Source organism: Cyprinodon tularosa, unplaced genomic scaffold (genome assembly GCF_016077235.1).
Source record: "Cyprinodon tularosa strain WSP-4 unplaced genomic scaffold, ASM1607723v1 ctg386, whole genome shotgun sequence".
Taxonomy (NCBI): Eukaryota; Metazoa; Chordata; class Actinopteri; order Cyprinodontiformes; family Cyprinodontidae; genus Cyprinodon; species Cyprinodon tularosa.
The window spans coordinates 927,472-949,483 of record NW_024039103.1 but is presented as its reverse complement, the minus strand read 5'-3'; the positions used below and the strand labels follow the sequence as shown (position 1 = coordinate 949,483).

At 37.7% G+C, this 22,012-nt stretch overlaps 1 protein-coding gene across 4 annotated transcripts in view; it reads left to right on the top strand.

The window, feature by feature from the left end:
- The window catches only part of mybpc2a (myosin binding protein Ca), a 125,493-nt gene that overhangs the window by 76,751 nt on the left and 26,730 nt on the right, over window positions 1-22,012 (top strand). For all 4 annotated transcript variants that reach the window (XM_038297312.1, XM_038297311.1, XM_038297310.1 and 1 more), the window contains 12 exons: window positions 2,590-2,714; window positions 7,510-7,615; window positions 9,596-9,765; window positions 13,826-13,991; window positions 14,452-14,558; window positions 14,679-14,708; window positions 17,065-17,204; window positions 17,347-17,506; window positions 17,859-17,963; window positions 20,582-20,767; window positions 20,908-21,042; window positions 21,139-21,306. In XM_038297312.1, the coding sequence (XP_038153240.1) occupies window positions 2,590-2,714; window positions 7,510-7,615; window positions 9,596-9,765; window positions 13,826-13,991; window positions 14,452-14,558; window positions 14,679-14,708; window positions 17,065-17,204; window positions 17,347-17,506; window positions 17,859-17,963; window positions 20,582-20,767; window positions 20,908-21,042; window positions 21,139-21,306 (1,598 nt within the window). The remainder of the gene's footprint in view (window positions 1-2,589; window positions 2,715-7,509; window positions 7,616-9,595; window positions 9,766-13,825; window positions 13,992-14,451; window positions 14,559-14,678; window positions 14,709-17,064; window positions 17,205-17,346; window positions 17,507-17,858; window positions 17,964-20,581; window positions 20,768-20,907; window positions 21,043-21,138; window positions 21,307-22,012) is intronic.

Genomic DNA, 22,012 nt, shown 5'->3' with positions numbered 1-22,012 from the left:
TGCAAGTGGTGTTTCTTGAATGTCTCTGCTATTTTGAGAACTTCGTGCTGTTCATATGAAGAAAGGAAGGAAGGAAGGAAAGCACCTCTTATTCTGATTAAGAGGAAGCCTTTTATTTTACCCCCCAAAAAAAAGCCTCAGAGGAAGTATTTCCTTCATTATAATCTAAAAAGATTCAAGGTTGGTGTTTTAATTTAGTCGACTATAACCTAAAATAAGGCCAAACTGAGACAAAAGGCTGTTCCTACACTAACAACGGATGTAGAGGAAAAAGCAGTTTATTGGGTGATTTCTTCAGAAATGTCAATACATCCGTAATCAAACAGATTTATAAACCAGCTTTTTAAAGAAACTGTTTGTGGAAAAATAAAAGTAGAGCCTAACAGTAATTAAACCAAGTCCACATGATGTATTTTAACAGACCTTTTGGGTTATAAACAACTGAACAGGTAACAATAATTAGGTTATATAAAAGCAATTATCTAAAAGAAATCAAACTTTTCCTGCCCCGGTTCCTTTATTTCATGTTGATAAAATCAAGGGCATAGGTTTGATTTGAACTTTGGTAGGGACACTATTGGTCTGGTGTCATTGGTGCTATGCAATATGCATGCCCTTTTTTATGCTCGATGTGAGAATCCGTACTGATAAGAGGAATTCATTGTTAAAAGAGAAAAGCAACATTTTGCTCCATTAATAACAATGTTATAAGCTCTACACTCATTAGATGCTGTTTATCAATGTTTGAAGTATCACCGGCTCTGATGAATGTGGAATTAGGACTGTTTTCCACTTTGAAAATGGTTTCATTTGAATGACTAAGAGAGAAGGTAAATACAGTATTTTCTTTTGAAGATATAGAATTGTGCAGAGTTAAACCCCACTCTAATATTTGTACCTACTATTCTCTCTCTGTATCAAGCAAAATAATACATTCATTAAAATATTAACTTCACTATAAAAGTTGAACATCTGGGCTGTAGTTACTCTGTGTCGCCCATTTCATGTATTTCATCTGAGGCTGAAAAAAATGAATCATATTAATTGATTATTTCAATAATCGTCAACTAATTTAGTACGTGATTCATCATTAACTGGAGTATAGAGACTTTAAAACATACAGTAATATAAATGTAAAATGTGCCTTTCCCCACAGAGCAACCCACTTAGATCAGTTATTATATCAAAATTGTAAAAATAAAAACAAAAAAATGAAAACAGTAATATCAACTTAATATCGGTAAAAAGGAAACCCTCACATTTTCTTTTTTAGTTGGCTGTGGCTAAGAATCAGAAATGTTGATGGCTTACAGCCTTTATTTGCCCATTTTTCCAGCAGTCTTCAGAACTCCTGGCTGACTCAGAATATTTCGTTTTATAAAAGAAAAAAAAAGGTTTTTGTTTTTTAGTGTACATGATATTCATTTTTTTTTTATATTGGGACTAGTTTTGTAGCCTAATATTAATTGTAGTAACCGCTGCATTCTAGTGTGAATACATTTTCAATGTTGTGCTCCAAGCACACGCGGACTAGAAAACAGCCAATCAGAGAGAGAGAAGGCGGAACTTAAGGCAGAACAACCAATGAGAGTTGAGTTAAACAGCGCAGCACAGTTCCATGCGCTGCTACATGAAAGGGACAGGAGAGACAAGGCAGAGGAGCTGCGAGAGGAAAAGAAGCCACTGCTGCAACAACTACTGCTGTAAATTATAAACATGTTGCTCACATCCAATTATTGGTCGGGACAATTAGGTCGGTTCAAAATTTTGGTAGGGACATGTCCCTATGGTCCCTATGCAAACCTACGCCCATGGATAAAATGTAAAAATTTACTTATCTTAGAGACAAAAATGTATCTGAATTTAATTTTAAAAATCTTGCCACTTTAGCGTCAATAAAGTATCTATATTGAATGAAAAAAACTAAATCTTAAAGATTTTGTTGTCTTTTTTCAGGGTGAGGTAACTAGTTGATTTAGCTTCATCTAAAAATATGTCCAGAAAGGATTTAATTTACATATCGGCATGCTTGTTTTTTGCTCACTTGCACACAAGTTGGCTTTACAAGATTGCAGATTTATGTATCTAAGTTTTAATAATATAAAAAAACAGAGCAGTTATATTTTAATTATTCTTGTATTCCAACATAAATCCTGATATCTTTTGCAGCCAGTATGCTAATCTACTGGCTGCTATTTGAAATTTTTTTTTGATAAAACAGGGAAACTTTGAATTTTGCTTTACAAAAACACTATTCATTATTATACTTTGAGGTATTGGATGATGCAAGCTGGTAACCATGACAATCCTATCTCTCTTAAGGGATCTTTGTGACACATCACAGTGCAGCTTTGTGATGCTTGCCACTACAGTTACTGTAGCCTGAATGCATTTATGTGGGAGCATCGGGAACTCTGGAGGTCTTTACATACAGTAGAAAAAGGAAAGTGTGGACTGTTAGACTGAGTCACTCCATTGCCAGCCTCTAAGCCTCTTACTGCGCCTGGTTTGCTGAATGCGTTACCACATTATGATTTCATTGTCGTATTGTTCTTAATCCTCTTTATATGCCCCCCTAAACCATTCCAGGTATGTGTTTGAGAGCGTGGGCAACAAGCGGACCCTCACCATCAACAAGTGCAACCTGTCTGATGACGCAGCGTACGAGTGCGTTATTGGGGAAGAGAAATGCTTCACGGAGGTTTTTGTTAAAGGTAAAATAGTCACTGTCTTTAGAGAGAAACTGCCTCTCAGGAGGGAAGAGTTTTCTGCTCGGTTTAACAAATGCTTTCATTCGAGTACAGAGAGGCCTTTCAGCCCTGCTCACTTTCTCTGCCTGTGATGTAATCTGATTATTTCTATGCTTTCATGTCACAAAGTAACATGCAGCTTTGTTGCCTGTCTGCTTAGTCATATTTAATAGCCGTGCAGCAAAGGAAATGTTCATGCAACTTTATTCACATGTATTCTTGTTAGATGTATTAGAGAGCTCACATATTTGTCAGAGTTTGGCTGAATTGATGGTTGTTTTTTTATTTAAAAAACAAATATTATTCTCTCTCTATATATAAGTATATATCAATATTTCATTATGCAGCTCTGAAAGTGTTCAAATAATCGTATTTACCAATGTTAAATGGCTTATTAAAATATTTTTATGTTTTCAAACATTTTCCGCCTGGTTCTGCTGGAATTTTCTTCCTGTTCAAAGGGAGTTTTTCCTCTCCACTGTCGCTACAAGCATGTTTAATGAGTCGATGCGATCAAGTGGTTTTCTTTAGATAGAAAACTTTGAATCAATTTGACTGTATGATCTTGTAAACTATAAAGTGCCTTAGGATTACATGTGTTATGATTTGGCGCTATATAAATAAACTGAATTGAATTTATTGAACTAAACAATGCTGTGATAAATGAAGGATCTAAATTTGAATTTACTGTTCAGATACAAGACTAAGGGCCGGATTTATCAAGATCCAATTTTGCGTGCAGTAATTTGCGCTCGCAAACTGGAATTTTGCGCGAGGGGCTGAGCCATGGTTTGCGGGTGATTTAACAAGAGTGATTGCGTAACTGGTGGCAGGTGCAAAACTGTTGGAGACGCCCTATTTAAATGATGGTTTTGCGCGTTTTGTGGTTTGCGGCAAAGTAGTTTGCAGTTTGTGCAAACTAGTGCATTAAGAAATTTTAATCTTACAGTGACAACCCCACCCCCTCCAAAAAAAATAAAATTATATATATATATATATATATATATATATATATATATATATATATATATATATATATATATATATATATATATATATATATAAACTTTGGCAACCTTTATTCCCTATGGTGGTATGTGGCTGAATTTTTACTTCACTGCAGTAAAAAAAAAACAAAAAAAAAAACAGGTGTTTTATATTGGCCTGTAGAAAAATGCACATACCAAATGGCTCACAAGAAGTGACTGTGGATAAGATGACTGTGCCTACGCATCCCCGCAGCATTGGCATGTTGCTCCACAGGCGCAAGGAGGAGGTCGGGGTTCTCTCCGTTAGGGCGTCAGGGCGACATGGCATTTAGAACGTCGGACAGCACTTCTGAAAAACGAGATTGGGAGATCCAAGATGCAAAAAAGTGCAATGTTGCAAGGAGTTTTGTGATATCTGGTATTGCATGGGTCCTCCTTGTGGCTGGCTCCAAATCCATTCGGAGTTCCCCCAACAGCTCCAAAATGGCAATGCAGGATAAACGATATGTTTTGATGATCGTTTCCTCCTTCATTGCAAAAATATTCACACGGAGTGAAAAAATGCGTTCTCTGCGTCTCCTTGCTTCATTTCGATGTCTCCTTCTTGCGACAATAACCGCTGCCATGTGTGCGCAATTACGCATACAGACCATTTGCACCTTCTTTTGAAACGTGTTAAATATAGAGTCAGATACCGTTAGCAAAATTGCTTTCAGGTTTGATAAATCACTTTGCGAGTGCTAAATTAATATATTTACATGTTCTCCTCCCACAAGATGCACTTTTGCGTGTAAACGCCCCATATTGCATATTCATTGCAGAAAAAGTACTAAATGGATAAGAGGGGCTATTTAGCACGTTTTAAAGACCAAATCCTTTTAGCACGCTGTTGATAGATCAGTTTGTACATTTTTTAGCGTGCGCAGTGAAATAGCTCACGTTTTTATACACGCAAACCTTTGTTAGATCCGGCCCTTAGATTCCTTGGATGGATCTAAAGGTTGAATGTTGAATGTTAATTTCCTCCGATACCAAGTGGCCTGTATGGTCAATGTGAACACCAAAACCGATTCTAGTATTGTAAAACGTCTTCTTTAAGCTATTATTTTTTATTCTTTGTCCCATATTTTGGACAAAGTTTGTAGAAGCCCCTTAAATAACAGGATATTAAACAGATAAACAGGAAAAATAGAGCAAATTTTTGTGCCTGTTTCTTGAACAAAGTGCTAAACGTAATTTGAGAGGAATTGTATTTTTAGTAAGAGAGCTGAAGAACTATGATACACCAGTGTTTGCGTTTTCAGTTTTTTTCAAATAATTAAAGTGAACAGAATTCTAAAACTACAATAAATTTTGTTAGAAAATACAGAGAATAATTCCCAGTCTGTCCTCCTTCACAGCCAGCCTGGCTGTTGGTGCATAAAAGAGTGAAGTCATTGATATTTCGGATCGATCCGAAGCACTGTTACTCAGTGGCCATTTTACACTGTTTGTAAAAGGGATTGATAAATGGTTCAGTGAATAACACAAGTGGAGCATCAGCCAGAAATATGAAGGAAGCTCAGTGAAATTAGGCCTCTGAATGTGGGGTACCAGACTAACTGAATATCAAACCAAGCATTAGAATGGTGCCTTTCTTCATTTTTTCCACACATATGATGCAGGGAAGGTCCTGGGGCCAGGAAAACACCTGAAAGCTGCATTAGGGAGACAGGAACTTAAAGGCACACTATGCAACATTTTTCAGTTAATTAATGTGTTCCATCCATGTTTTGGATGATTAAATTAGTCATTTCAGGTTGAACAAAGGTATTCTCGGCCGCCCTGGTGGTCTGTGGGGGAAATACTGCACTTGCAATTGCAGGAGCACCGACCCGCACCCACAGGCTCAGAAGTCTCGTGAGAGTCAGTCTTGCTTTAAGGCCGAGAACTGCTACACCCCCCAGTTAAAAGCATTCTCGTTGCTAGCACAGTGGCGATCCTTGTGTAGTTATGCTACGCAAAAATGAAGCAGCAGACACGATTTTGCTGCTATTGCTGCTTGAACCAGTTAGTTCTGACGCTCTGGCTGTGCGGTGCAAAAGTGTGTCTGACGCGCGTTGGGCGGAGCTTCACTATCCTTTCTCTGCCTTGCAGCTATATTTGCTGCGATCATTTGGAATAAAGTAGTTTTAATATGTGTTTAAATGAGAAAATACACCTGAAAACGTAATCAGTGCCGTCAGTTCATTCAGATTATTATCCTGCCTTCAATATTTTTTCTGTCGGAGCCGCTCAGACCCCCACATACCAGCAGTGCGCCGACAGAAGGAACCCCTTCATCAGCAGCCTCTGGCCAGGTCACGTCCTCGCGGTTCACCGCGGCAGCTGGTATGTGTTTTTCATCTAAATAATCCAAACTGCATATTCTGCCGGCAGATTTCTGCATTTTAAGTTAATTTAGGCGTCAATAAACTGTTTAAGAGGAGAGATCATAGCCTCTGATCATCAGCGCTGTGTCTCTCTCCCTGCTTCAGCTGCTCAGACGCGCTGGGCCTGCTGCTCCTTTGCTGCACCTTGACGCGCGTCAACCATTGACTTTGCATGTAAATTCGCTGCTTCTGTCAGTCAGCTGCGTTTGCCTGTCTGCTAAGCTCAAAACAACCGCGCCTGGCTTGACGGAGAAACCAGGAGAACAGCTGTGCATATTTACGACAGTGCACTTTTACTTTCGCCCTCTGGGGGGAGTCTCGCTGGAAAATCAACACCGATTGCATAGTGTACCTTTAAAATAGGTGCCTGTTTCATTTAAAAGTGAACCCAGGGCCCAGAACAACCCTAACCCTAACCCTACACCTAACCCTACCCTAACAAAGGAAGAAAATGTTTACTACTTTACTTACTCTTTACTCAAGTGGAGAAAACTATTCAAGTCAACACAAAATTTTGTGAACAAGGCTGAAAAGATAGAGTAATAATAAAAAAAAAGGAAAGAGTAAGAAAAAAAAAATGTTTCTTCCTTTGTTTTACAAAAAAGTATTCACGTCCTCCCACTTGCATTTCAACCACCGAACAAAGAAAAGTTTATAAGTTCCATTATGCAATAAAATGTACTACTTTAAATCGGCATTGAATCACAAAACTCTCTTCTTTGATGAGTAATTTAATTAAGTTTCACTGTGCAACAGAAATCAGCACTTCATATACAGTAACATTCCTCTGAAAATGGGTTATTTATTCAAATGACTTCTATCACCCTCCGTATGACACTGAGCCCCCCCAGAGGGCGTATCCCCCACATCAGGAAGCACTGGTTTAAACCATCAACTGAAAGACCTGCAGTGAGGCTGCTCTCATCCCTGTGGATTTGTGACTGTCGCTCAGAGAGTTTATGGGCTCACCAGCTGAGGGTGTAAAAATATCTGGAGGGAAAAGCTGAACAGCCACGATGACAAATAGTCGAGGCTACCGGAGCATCAAGCATCACACCCTGTGGCGGCACAATGCAACTCCCACCACCTCAGGAGACCTTATCTACCTTCCACCTCTGCAAGAAGGATGTGTTTGGAGGCTGGGATAAGGACTTTGGGGGGAAACTCTGACATTACTTATTCGCAAGTGATGGCTCGAATCTCTGGATTTTAGATACAAACCAAAACATTTAGAAATAAATATGCCATAGCTGAACTTTTGCTCATATTGTCATATTGTTCAAGTTGTTACCAAAGTTGAATTCGGCTCCTTTGATAAAAACTTTTATTTATAACTCTGCGTCGTCCATTTGTCCTCAGAGCCTCCTGTCACCATCACTAAGCCGCTTGATGACGTTCACACCATGGTGGGGGAGAAGGTGGAGTTTGAGGTGGAGGTTTCAGAGGAAGGAGCCAGCGTGAAATGGTGAACAGAAATACAAACACCTACTTCCCATGTCCTTTTCTTTACGCCTTAATATTCATGGACAAACATGTTCAAATAAATATTCTAAGTCGTTTATTTTCAGCATTTAAGGAATAAAACTTTCCTCAATGGAACGATTGCTCAGATAGTTATTTGCGATAATATGTTGGAAAGAATGTAATATAAATGCATATAAACCATAGAAACAGATTTTATAAAGTACATTTTTAACGAATGTAAATTCAATTGATGGGATTGCAAAGATATTTGGAAAGGGCCAACATTTTATTTATTAACTAAAATAATTTTACCTATGTGAAATACTCCTTATTAGCATAAACCATTCCTGCTGTATTTACTATCATGAGCACAACAGACTTAGACTCTGACAGCTTTTTTTGTCATTTGTCAAAACAGCAACTTTCAAGTTTATTTTCTTATTGCTCTTTGCAAAATTAAGTTATTTTGGATTTATTTAATTAAGCAGTATTTGCAACAAAACGTATCTTAAAAAAGCAAAAATGAAAATTGAAAGAAGGTAAGAACGTAAATAGAGTACATTTAAATTAACTATATAAGATACATTAAGATTGTTAAATGAAAATATAAAAAAGACCAGAAATTTGACAAAAAACCCCACATCACAAATAACATAGTAAAAATAATAATGAAGATAAATTTAATTTGATTAAAAAAAATCTCTAATGAAATGATAAGATTCCAGATCGAAGATGATCAATCTCAACTATCAATAAGCGCATAAAATTTAACTAATCAACAAGTGAAATTAAACCCAATTCAATCATAAGAGAATATAATTGGATTAAATAATTTAAAGAAGTTTACATTAAACCAAATTGATTTGCATAGCAAAACAATCTCAGCAATATGTAGAATTTAGTTCAACTGTATTGAATAATGCTAAATAATCTTAATTTAGATAACTTTTAAAAAAAGATAAAGAAAATAAAAAAGATGTAAAAAGTTTACCTTCATCCGCTTAAAGGTATTATGGAGGATTTTCACAAAATTTTGAAAAGATCCACTTAAAAAAATGTACATGACCAACCCTGTACCCTCTCCCGAGAGGGAACGCCTCTTGCACGTGTGCGAGAGCAAGCACAAGCCCATTTGTCCTTGTGCACAGTCTGTTTAAAAGTCGGTGTTCTCATAGCTCATACAAGCTTACTTTTTCTTTATGTAAACACTTTACCAGAATGATTGACAATTAGGAGGATCACTTATTTAGAGGAACCACCTGGAAAGAGAAAGAGCAGAAGTAATTGGATGACAAACTGAATAAGCAATAAATCAATAATATAAAAAGTAAAAGAACTTTTCATATAATTGAACTTTATTGATTGGAGAAAATGACCTGAACATTTAACCCATTCCTTTGGGGAGCAGTGGGCTGCCATTGTGCAGCGCCTGGGGAGCAGTGTGGGGGTTAAGGGTGTTGCTCAGAGACCCAGAGTGACAGTCTGAGGGAGTAGGGCTCGAACTCGGAACCTCAGAATTCCAAGCTCTATCTCCTAACCACTAGGCCGCCACTCCCCAACATGGTGCAAACTGTTCATTCTTCTTTTTTTATTCTTGCTCCTGCCTTCAACCATCACTGTTATGATTTATCTTTAAGGTTGTCAGTTGATCTATAGATCTCCTTATTTGCTGCTTTAAAGCTGGAGAAATAAGAAACTTAACTGATGCATATGCAAGAAAAACCTAACGCTGTTTTCTGAGAAAAACAATAAGTCAGGAAAATACAATTATTTGACCTCTATGCTGTTGTTAAATTAAATTACAATATAAAATTTTTATACCAATGAATTCTAACTCTTGAACTTTAAAATCTGTGCAGTATTTACTATTTACAGTTTGAGCAAATTGTTATGGTAAACCCATATTCTGTTTCCAGGGTTAATGATTCCTCTCTGGCAAAGTGTCTCTGATAGTAACCTGTTTCTTCTTCTCTTTCCACAGGATGAAAGACGGAGTGGAGATAAACAGAGAGTCAGCGGGATCTAAATACAGGTTCAAGAAAGTTGGGAAAAAGCATGTTTTGATCATAACCGAAGCGACTACAGAGGACATGGGGATGTACCACGTCTTCACCAATGGTGGGGAGTCGAAGGCAGAGTTGGAGGTTGAAGGTACCAAACGACGTCACAAGACAGAAATAAACAAAAAAACAAACAAGTGAAGCATTGCTACATACATGTAAATCTATAAAGAGCCCCTGAGCCTGAAATATGGCAGAAAATTAAAATAATTAGCTTGATTTCAATGATTTTAAATAATTTAAAGACAGAAATTAATTAGATTGATTTGCATAGCGAAAAAATCTCAGCAGTATATGGAATTTAGGTCAAATGTATTGAATAATGCTAAATAATAAAAATTTTGATATTTAAAAAAAATAAAATAAAGAAAAAAAACAATTACATAAGACGTTTTTTATGAGACAGAAAAACAAACAAACAAGTGAAGCATTGCTACATACATGTAAATCTATAAACATTCCCTGAGCTCTGATATGAAGGGAGAAAAAAAATCAGCCGCTATTTAAAGTTTACCACTAAAAGTCTCAGACTTCCTGCAGTTCAATGCGACCATGTTGATGTTTTCCAATCTGACAAGCATGAAAAGGAGTAAATTACTCATTACTGATGTGGTGATTAATATAACTTCATTAATTCCTTGTATCAACAGCTCGCAGCTTTCGTCATGCTTATTTTCCTTTACACCTCTTAGACTGGTATCTGCCATCAGGCTGTCTCAGGGCGTGCGCACTTCAGTCCAGATGAGTCTGGTAATTGATTACGGTGTGAAAATTGCTGTCTGTCCTCTCCGGTTAATTGGTGAGATTACTGAGAGTCCAATCATACATTATCATATATGTACCATGAAAACTAGATGAGCTTTGACAGAGACGAGCGTTTCTCTTCCCAGCTATGTGTGAGTCTGATGTCTGTGGGTAAAATTATCAAGATTTTTTAACCAGACCATAAACCTTTAGGTGATGTTATTCTTTGAGCAGATGTATGATTCCCAAAACTTTTATAAATAAAACAGACACAAGTGACCTAAAGAGTGACTTTAAAGTTGTTTTATTTAGTGGATTAAATAGTTAAGGCTAAAAAAAAAAAAAAAAGGGAATGCCACAGATTTTTCTTTTTCTCTCTCGGACTAATCAGATTAGGACCATATATTTTTCAAGATTTTCTACAGATTATCATATGGTTATGGACATGAGTGGTTCTAGAGGAGGGCCAACTGGGGCCACCGTCCCATTACAGCTTTCCTAAAATCAGAACCGCTGACAGGAACCATAACAGACTGGCTCCTGGGAAAGATTTCCTTCATCTAAACTAGGCCTGCAAATAAAAATCATTTTACTAATGGATTAATTTGTTAATTATTTTTATAATATTATTCTGAAAGCAAGAAAATGGAAAAAAAAGCGGAAAATAAACCTTTTGGACTTGAGGAGATCTGTGCATATTGACAGACAAAACAAGTATTTTTAAATCTTAAATGCAAAATGCTATGTATATTTTAGCGTCTGTGTATATTTTAGGGTCACCGATAAATAGATTACTAAATTAGTGGATGATTATTTCAATAATCGATTAATCATGATTAATCCGACTTATTCTTTCAGCTCCTAACCTAAAAAGTTTTACTTTAATGATTTAAAAATCAAAATGTGATCACAGTTAGAAAAAAGTTTGAATTAAATTGCATCCAGACGTCATAAAAATTGGCCTGAAGCTTGCATACAAAAAGTTGAAAATACAATTTGTATGTATGCATATTTTGAATAGAAGAGAAAGATGACACAAATGGTGACTGAAGGGATTTTTCATGCAAACATTTAATATGGACCATTTCTGCCCATTTGCTGCTTAATAAGATTTTTGTGTTTTTTTTTATTTTCATGATTAATTACAGCTATTGGCTTCAGTTGCTATGGTAATTTTAAATAACATTAATCAGCTTGCTCATTGAAATACACGTTACATTAACGAGATGCTTTGCAGGGAAAGCATCAAGAGGGCGGAGCATAAGGAGGAGCATTTTAACGTAAACTTGTACTCTTACTGTACAGCTTTGATCAATAAATTGGAACATTGCTTTGTTTTGGCCGTGCACATGGTTTCATGAGTCAGTTTTTTTGTGGTGTTCAACATTTTCAGGTTTTTTTGGCACATTGATATTTAATAAACGAGACATAAGAGCCCTAATTTGGCTCTGTGTGCCACCATGAAAAAAATACAGGCTCCACTCTGGTTAATTTGGAACGGCCCCTGGATATAATATATATGTGAAATAGTTTGATTTCATCCATTCTGCCATCTTGACTCAGGTTTCCCTAAATGACTGAACATTAATCTGTATAAATCCAAGGCCTGAGCGCGGGGGTCGGGGGGTGGTGGGGTCAAAGTGTGAATATAAAACTCCTTTGTACAGCTTTTACCCTGAAATTATGCTGCAAGTTTATACGCCAAATATAGCCGGTTATCCTGGTTTTTATGCCTTGATCTCTGAGTAACCTCCTTTGTTTGTGTCAAGAAAGGTTGCCACAGCATCATGCTGCCATTACTATGTTTTTTTTCTGAGAGGGTTTATGTATTCCAATGATGTGTAGTTAGTTTTAGACAATTTTTAAATTTTTCTTTTTTTATATTAAAGATCTTAACTTCTTTTCATTATTTCTGTAAGGCTGTCACAGCAAATCTAAATAACGTAGGGAGCAGTTTGGGACCTTAACATAACAAAAAGTGAGAAAAGTTCAAAGAGAATCAAAAGATTAATTAGCTTTATTTAAAGTCATTAAAGCTGTACAGTGGTTGGATCTCCTTATGTTAAAAGTTGGTTTTTGAGCATGCTTAAAGGAATAGTACACCCAAAACATGATTAGCCTTCATTTTCTACTCACCTCCATGCTGAACAACACTCTGGAGTACTTTTTTGATATCTCAAATGCATCTGGAGATCTGGGAGACTTCTTGCTGTCTGCTGACATTCAAATAATGGAGGTCTATGGCGCCCGAGACAGAAAGGTCCACAAAAGTCCACAAAAACTTGTCAATATTCCTCCATACTGCTCGTCCAATGTAATCCAAGTGTCCTGAGTGGGTAGCATCCAGAATTTACTCGAAACGAAGTCATTTAGAACGTTTTAGAGCCTAAACAGTAGTGTATAGGATTTCCTAATAGCGCCCCCATGCGCGCTCACGATTCTACGGAAGCCGGCAGACCAAACCAGCGCATTCAGCTCGGCAAAGAACTCATGCTCTTCCTCAACACTGAAGTCCTCAGACATTTTTCTTTCGTTGTTTCTTTCTTTGCACAGGTAAACAGCACATTTCTTCTTCTACGCTTGCATTATCGGCAGACCAGACGCTGAATGCGCACTTCCTTCCGGTTTGGTCTGCCGGCTTCCGTAGAATCGGGAGCGCGCATGGGGGCGCTATTAGGAAATCCTATACACTACTGTTTATGCTCTAAAAACATTCTAAATGACTTCGTTTCGAGTAAATTCTGGATGCTACCCACTCAGGACACTTGGATTACATTGGACGAGCAGTATGGAGGAATATTGACACGTTTTTGTGGACTTTTATGGACCTTTCTGTCTCGGGCGCCATGGACCTCCATTATTTGAATGTCAGCAGACAGCAAGAAGCCTCCCAGATCTCCAGATGCATTTGAGATATCAAAAAAGTACTCCAGAGTGTTGTTCAGCATGGAGGTGAGTAGAAAATGAAGGCTAATCATGTTTTGGGTGTACTATTCCTTTAATGCTATAGACATCTATTAGATCGGATCAGATTAATGTTCAATCACACCATGGAGGCTCTATCCCATTGAGATAAAAAGAGGCCTAAAGGATGACAGGATAAAATGTGTTAACCAAAAAAAACTCCAGGTGAAAATTATCTGAAGGTCTTATGTTTAAAAGACAGAAGTCAAAATTTGACGCAGGACATTTGAGATGCTTTCACTTCATCATTTGGTGTCAACAAAAAGAAAGCATTTTGTTGAAGCTAAAATACAATTTTTTTCTGTCAGTGTTTTTTTTTTTTAAACTGATTCAGCTGAAAATATTAAAAACCATGTTGGTCTGTTTGACTTTCTGTTAGTAATAAGGGGCCTAGTGTAGGTTTTGTTATTGTTTCAAATGGTATTTTCTTTTTCTTTCTGCAGAGAAGGAGCTGGAGGTCCTGCAGAGCCTTGCTGACCTGACAGTAAAGGCATCTGAACAAGCAGTGTTCAAATGTGAAGTGTCTGATGAAAAGGTGACAGGAAAATGGTTCAAGGATGGTGTGGAAGTTGAGCCCAGCGATCGCATCAAAATATCCCACATTGGCAGGTATTCCTAAACATTAGACAGCAACGTGGCCTACTGTTTTAATTCAGGACAGCTGCTGTTTTCAAGCCTTTTTTTCCCCCATCATGAAAAGCTTCACACATTCAAATTGAACCTCGAGAACACTTTGCTCCGCCTGCCAAATGGCTTGGCAAACTATTACCAGAGGGTTTTCTTAGCCGTTTGACCTATTTTTCCACATAGGCTGCAATCTGTGAGGCTCTAAAAACACACAATAAAAGCATATTCACACACAGCATACACATCCCAGGGGTCTGGGTTTTATCTCAGTAATCCCTCCATCAAAAAAGCCCATGGCATGAGTTACACGAGGTCACACAAGGTGAAAAGCCTCACTCTTTCATATTGGCTCATAGGTTGCCAGGCAAACCATCTTTTAGCATGAATGCAGATCATAGAAAATGTTTCCCTTCTTTATTAACATCTGCTTAATTATCCTTAGGACCCATAAGCTGACGATTGATGACGTGAAACCTTCAGATGCAGGAGATTACACCTTCGTCCCGGATGGCTATGCATTTTCTTTGTCTGCTAAACTTAACTTCCTAGGTAGGGGCAGTTTAATAAAAAACAAAACATATCATACATTTTAACCCTTTGATGTATTCTAATAGCCCAGCAATAGTTTTTATAAACATTCATTTCTTTTTTCTTTTCTTTTTTCCTTAGAGATCAAGATTGAATATGTTCCCAGAGAAGGTAATTTTTTTGAATTTTTATTTGAATATGCAAAGAGGCACATAATGACATGTGTGAACGAACATTAACAGCACAAAGGCAGGAACAAAAACACTGTCACTCAGTGCTTTAAATCCAAAAATTAACTTTTTTCACTTTTCATTGTGTTCAGTTTAAACCAGGAAAAGGTCAGAGAGCAATTTAGCAACAGATTAACATGTGTTTCCCTAGACTAGCACTAGGTTTAGAACATTTTCACTTTCATGGGTCATCTCTTGTAGAGGGTAGGGGTGTAAATCACACCCATCATGGCGATTCGATTCAGTATCGATTTCCTGACCCAACGATTCGATTATTTTCGATACTCAAGAATACACCACGATTCGATTCGATAAATCGATTAATTTTTTATTTTTATTTTTTTTTACACCTTACAGGCTAAACAAACTTTCAAGTTTGAAATAAATCAATGAAAGCTGTGATATTGTTATGCATTTTTTTTTTTAGAAACAACAGCAAATAACAGAAGTAGAACATTTGCATCAAAAAATACTGCAAAAATACTGCACAAAATCAGTGCAATGAGTGCAATTCAATACCTCGGCTCCAGACGTCTCTGCCCCGTTGAGAGACGCTCCGCTGCTCCTCTCCCAAATTGTAGCTGACCGCAGACAGTGCCGCAGACAGGAGGCCGGCTTGTTTTGTTTTTATGACCGAAATTGCGGAAAACAACTCGTGAAGTTTGACCCGCTAGAAAAGCGAGGTGCACGAGAACGCCTGGACCCTTTTTCCACCTGGATCTCTGCTCTTTTTGGCCCTCATGTCCCTCCGTCGTCGGACTAAACTCGCCCCCCACTTCCTCGCTGCCTCGGCCGTATCTAGACCCACAGCGTGTAGCACAGACCACGCATCAATATTGAGCATAATTTAAAAATGTCTGTGTCAAGCTTGCTGCAACGCACTGCTGTAAGAGTATAACCAGGAAGCGAGGTAGGAGGGCAAAATAGGTTTAGCGCCACCGCAGCACGGGAGGGAGAATAACGCCCAGGAGCAAATGGATAAAAATAGACCGGAGAAAAAAAAAAACATGAATCGATAATCTTGCGGACGTGTCGATGCATCGGATCGTCGGCTATTGGATCGATGCATCGATGCAAAACGATTATTATTTACACCCCCAGTAGAGGGGTGTCAAATTATGGATGGTAAACAAATCAAGTTTCAAAAGCTTCAAATGGAGTTGAATTACCACTCACTGCTAATTTCGGATCACCATTTTTGAAATTTGTTACGTAGGTACAAAGCAATTTTTTTCAGCTTATCATTTTTGTTTCCTTACGTAAACATTTGTTTAACATTTGTTTATGGCAGGCTTTTTCTGATCTTGTCAGCATCTCCAAGCTTGATATTAATTTGATACATTATGACTTGCCATACTCTATTATTTTTACCATTTGCTGTATTAGTTATGTTATGTTTTTTAACAATTTGTCCGTTTTTTTGTTTATCATCCTGTTTTTCTTTGCTTTTATAGTCAGTCTTTCCTTTACTTTCTCTTTACTTAGTAATTATTTCTGTATTTTTGGTTTGGTTTTATTAGTTTCATCCCTCTGTTGTTTCTCCTGTTTTTTTAGTAGAATCAGTTCTCCTGTGTTTCTTTGTTAACCTTTTGTTTGCACCTGTTTTCCTCATAACTTCAGCCTTTAGCCTTCCGTCGATATTCATTGCATCTGTTAGTCTGTCAGTTTTATTTCATGTTTCATGCTCAGTTGTCTGTTATTTCATTAAACAATCCATGCACCTTCCAAACATGTGTCTGCATTTCACTTCAGAACACATTTTCAGTAGTCATTGAATTAAATTGTCTGTTTCCACCCATTTTAACACTGCATAAAATAATTAATAATAAGATCTGAACTGACCAAAATGACTAAAAATCTTTTTCTAGTCTGCTAATACACATTGACTGAATTCACCAACATGCAATGAAAAAATTTATCTTTTGAAGACATCTTGTTTTAAGAGCATTATTCAAAGTATTCTGAATTATGAAAATAGAAGTAGTTATGTTATTGTAATATTTAAGAGGGTATTTGTGTGGGTATTTCAGAAGGTAGACAAGTATCTAATGAATGTTTATGTTTATTGATGCCATGAGATGCTACATCATTCAAAATTATTCATGTATGATTCAAATCTAACAAGTATTAAAACAAAGACTTGATTTATGGTGTTATTATTTTCTGCTTACATTATATTTCACAAAGGAAACCAAACTGAACAAGAATGATGAAGTTAAAATCGCTTTGAAGAAATCATTCTTGTTATAACCTAAATGATCTCTTTCATGTTTTCACTTTGGATGATCTCATCAAAGATCCTCCTAAAATCCACCTGGACGCTGGCGGCAGCGGTAACAAGAATGTCATCACGGTTGTGGCTGGAAACAAACTTCGCTTTGATGTTGAGGTCACGGGAGAGCCGGCCCCCACCGTGTGCTGGATGAAAGGAGACCAGGTGAGATCAGGATAGACAAAGAAAAGATAAAAGATAAGACTTCCTTTACTACTTAAAGAACTCAGATAGAGTTCAAGTAGGTAGCTTAGAAGGGAGTGGGAGAGCTCAGCAGAAAGAAATGAGAGTCCCTGGTCTCTGACAGTTGGTCTCTGAGGACGAGGGACGGGTCCGCGTGGAAACGAGGGAGACTGTGAGCAGCTTTGTGATTGAGGGGGCGGAGAGAGGAGATGAGGGTCCCTACACCATCACCGTGACCAACCCTTCAGGAGAGGACAAAGCTGACATCTATGTCAAGATTGTGGGTCAGTTACTTTTTGCATTTTTTTTTTCCTTCAGTCCTCCTTTTATACCTTATCCAGAATTAGAAGTGCTGGCACTTAAACTTAACTCAGGAGGTACACCATCTTTGATAGATTAGAGTGCTGTGGAAAAATTTAAATGGACCTCTAATTACTTTATTCTTTTCATCAAAGCACCCACACACTGAAAGTGACTTTGAGCTCCTGTTTCTCTGGGGATCCTTCTTTAGTCTTATTGTTCCCCTGTGACTTTTTAGATCAACTCTTTATGCTATCCTAATATAGAACACATCCTTATGCAAATGTCTGCCTGCTTTATTCATGACTCCTCTCTAACTGTAACATGCGGCTCCAGATGTGCCTAATCCTCCTGAGAATGTCAAGTGCACATCGGTTGGCGAGGACTCTGCCTTCATCACATGGGAGCCTCCCTCATTTGATGGCGGAGTTCCTGTTAAAGGTAAAAACTATACACTTCATTTGATGTTTTTAAATCTGATGTCTTACTATCAGGAGAAAAATTGCTTTACGATCCATGTATCTCGTCTTTTCGCCTACACTACTCTAATTTATCTAATCTCTATCTGATCTTATTTCTGCTCCGTTGTAGACTTTTTCTGCTTTTTTTGTAACATTAACATTACAGATTTAGTATAAAAGATAATCTTAGTAAATAAGAAAAAGTTTTAAAATAATGATTTAAAGGGGAAAGAGCATCCCATAAAATCTAAAACAGCAGACACCCCCTGACTTTAGTAACTGGCTGTATCCATCCCGGTAACAACAGCTGCCACTGAACGCTTTAGAAGTAAAGAGATTTATCAGAAATGAGGAGTAATGTATGCCTACTTACTTTCATTCAATGAAAATGCAAAGCTCTTGATTTCCCAGTCAGTCCTTTTTTTTGGTATGAAATCTGGATCATAACTGAAAGAACAAGAGATCCCGGACTGAAGCGGCTGAAATTAGCTTTCTTTGCAGGGTGGCTGGGCACTCCAATAGAGATAGAGTCAGGAAATCACTTCAGGAGAGACTCGAAGTATAGCTGCTTCTTCTCCACATCAGGAGGAGTCACCCGAGGTGGCTCAGACATCTTTTTCGGATATACCCCTGGACACCTCCCTTGGGAGGTCTCCCATTGGTAGGAGGTCCAGGGGCAACCCAGGACATGCTCTAGGGACTCTCAGCTGGACTGGAAGGGTCTTGGGCTTCCTCCACTAGAGCTATAGGTGTTTGGGAGGAGGGAAGTCTGGGAGTTACTGCTGACACTCACTGCCATGACCTGGTCTCGGATGAAGAGGAAGACAATAAGTACAAGCTGGAGTTGGAGAACTCACTTTCATACAGTATAATGGTTTTATTTCAGTCACATTGAAGATATAAACAGCCTATTTAAGGGCGGATCACAGTTTCTGAATCAGATGTAAGTCCAGACTTTGTCAAAGCTACCTTGTCAGAGAACAATCTTTTTTTTCCTAGTTTTTATGCCACTCAGAGAAATTGTCCTTTTATTATCTCAATAAATGGTTGTGTTCAGAGCTATTCTAGTGCACCATACTTGTTATATACACTTTCATATAATGAATCTAAAGGATATTTTCCCAATAGCTTTGGGGATCATGAATATGTTTTCTTGTTGGTCAGAAGCAGTTTGGGTCTTAAAACTCTGGTTCAGTCTCATTCTTATTGTCGAATCATTAACTTTGACCTTTATTGGGGAAGGGATGTCTGCAATGTTGTTCTGGATTCTTCTGTGACCTCCTGGCTTTTGGAGTAATTCTGCTTGGCCAGCCACTCCTGGGAATGTTTTTGAAGCTGGGGGATTTCTTTCCACTGTTAATATATGCATGTTCAGTAGCTATCAACCAAATGTCTGATTGATATGTATTTAAACTGAAAGATTAATGTGTTAAAGTTAAGAGATACAAATACGTTTGGTTCACCTCAGTTCAAATGTGCAGATTGCACATGATACTGTCGGTCTAAGATAAACTAAGATGTGGTTCTAAGCCATGTATTGAGGACATAATGACAATAATTGCTTAAAATGATAACATTGATGTGCAGATTGAAGCAGTGTTGCCCTGCAGCAAGATGGTTCTGAATTTGATGCCTCGCTCGGGTTCTTTCTGCTACTCCAGCTTCCTCCCCAAACCACGACTTTTAGGTTAATTCACATATCTACATTTTCCTGGATGGATGGATGGATGGATGGATGGATGGATGGATGGATGGATGGATGGATGGATGGATGGATGGATGGAATAACAATGATAATACAAAATATTATTATGGTGCACTTCACATAGGTAGCCTATCTGAAAATACTACAAACTGAAAGTACTACAAAAGTAAAGCGATATGAATAAAAAACTAGAATACAATATCCTACATGAGAAAGTTGTCCTTGTCTGCTTCATTCCCAAATCCCATTCCTCCCTGAAAAAGAAGGAGTTGCTGTCTAATTTTGAGCAGGTTAAGCTCTAAACAGCTGGATCTATCCCCACCAGCTCTTTTTAACTCGGTTTGATCCAATATACACCAAGACAAAGCTATAGGTCCAAAATTATTTAATAGGACATAACTGTGCTTCTTGCCATGAGTAACAGGTGCAAAGTTGGTTGGAACAAAGATAATTTGTTTGTTTCATGTTTTCTCTACTTGGTGGTATTGCTTCTCTGGTGTCCAGAAACCTTAGGAAAGGATTTTTAACCTTTCCATATCATTAGATGTCATTGACTTTGCTTAGACTACCATTACATTTCTTTAGATCTGACATGATGTGCTTCCTGCTTTCTTTTTTATCTCTTTTACCTGCTTCATATTGTCAGACAGTAACTATTTAAGTGATTTCTTAACTTCTACAGATCAGGGAGCAACAGAACCTGGTTCCAGCAAGTGCAGCTCAATCAAAAAAAATAAGATTGATCAAAGTTTTTCATCTCTTAATAAATTAATTCATGTTTGTGATTTTAATATATCTAATGTCAAAATGTGTTTGATTTGAAGTTTTTGAAAAAAAAAAAAGCCAAAGCAAACAAGAATATAAGGAAAAACAGTTGTTACTTCTAATTTCAGGGTATTTGATGGAGAGGAAGAAGGTTGCTTCATCCAGGTGGACCAAACTAAACTTCGATGTTTATGAGTCCACCACGTATGAGGCTAAGATGATTGAAGGTGTGCTTTATGAGATGAGAGTGTTTGCAGTCAACAGCATCAGCATCTCTCAGCCCAGTTCCAGCTCCAAGCCCTTCATGCCCATCGGTGCGTTGCTGCATGTCATCAACAGAGTGGTTAATTAAGAAAGGCTTTTCACATGATGCTAATTCCGACGTAGCCCAACCTGCCTTCCCTTTCCATTTATGCCAGGTATTAAGGTATTAATTAGCTCTTGTCTCTCTCAGCCCCCACGAGTGAGCCCACTCGTCTCGGGGTGGAGGATGTGACAGACACTACCTGCGCTCTCAAGTGGCGACCTCCAGATAAAATCGGAGCTGGAGGCATCGACGGCTATATCATTGAATACTGCACAGAAGGAAGTAAACATCACAGTTCATTGGAATGCATTGTTTTAGTATGATTCCTGGTTTAAGCTGAATTCTTGCTAATTATTTCTTTTTATTATTTTTTCCAAGGTAACCAGTGGGTGCGGGCCAATAAGGAACTAGTGGGAAATACCCAGTACAGGGTGAAGGGTTTCCCAGCCGGGGAGAAGATGCTCTTCAGAGTGTTTGCAGTTAATGTTGCTGGACATAGCCTCCCCGCCACTCTGTCTCAGGCCATCACCATTAGGGAGATTGTTGGTGAGGGACTTACAATGCTCTGAACAAAATTAACCCTTCATAGTTCAAATATTCTTCAATTTGTTTAAAATAAAAGAAAATTACTATGCCATTTTGAATTGTTTGTACACATAAAATATAAAAAAGTGTGAAGGACATTTGTAGTGATACCCTTGAGAAAATTCCTAATCAATATAAATCTCAGTGACTCAACTATTCTATGAAGGCCTCAAAGGTTTACTAAACAAGTAACATGAAGACCAAGAAACACGGCAGAAATGTCAGGGAGTTGGTTGTGGAGAAGTTTAGAGCCCAGTTAGGTCCTAAAAAAAAACCCCTCAAGATTAAAACATCTCCCAGAGCTCTGTCCAAACAACATCTGAACATGGAAAGAAGATGGACCAATTGAAGACTTCCAAAAATATGGCTTTCCACCACCTAATCTCATAAACCCAACTGCAAAAAATGGAAATCTAAATAAGTCATTTTTTCTTAAACTAAGCGTATTTGTTTTTTAATTGAGGAAGTAAGTGAGACACTTTGCCAATGGAACAAGACAATTTACATTTAAAATAAGAAAAAGCAACTGCATTGTCTTATTACAAGTGCATATTATCTAATTATCTTATTTTAAGAGTAAAAATACTCATTCCATTGGCAAATCATCCCATTTACCTACTAAAATTAAGGGTACATACACTTGATTTAGATATTTTAACTTATTTCT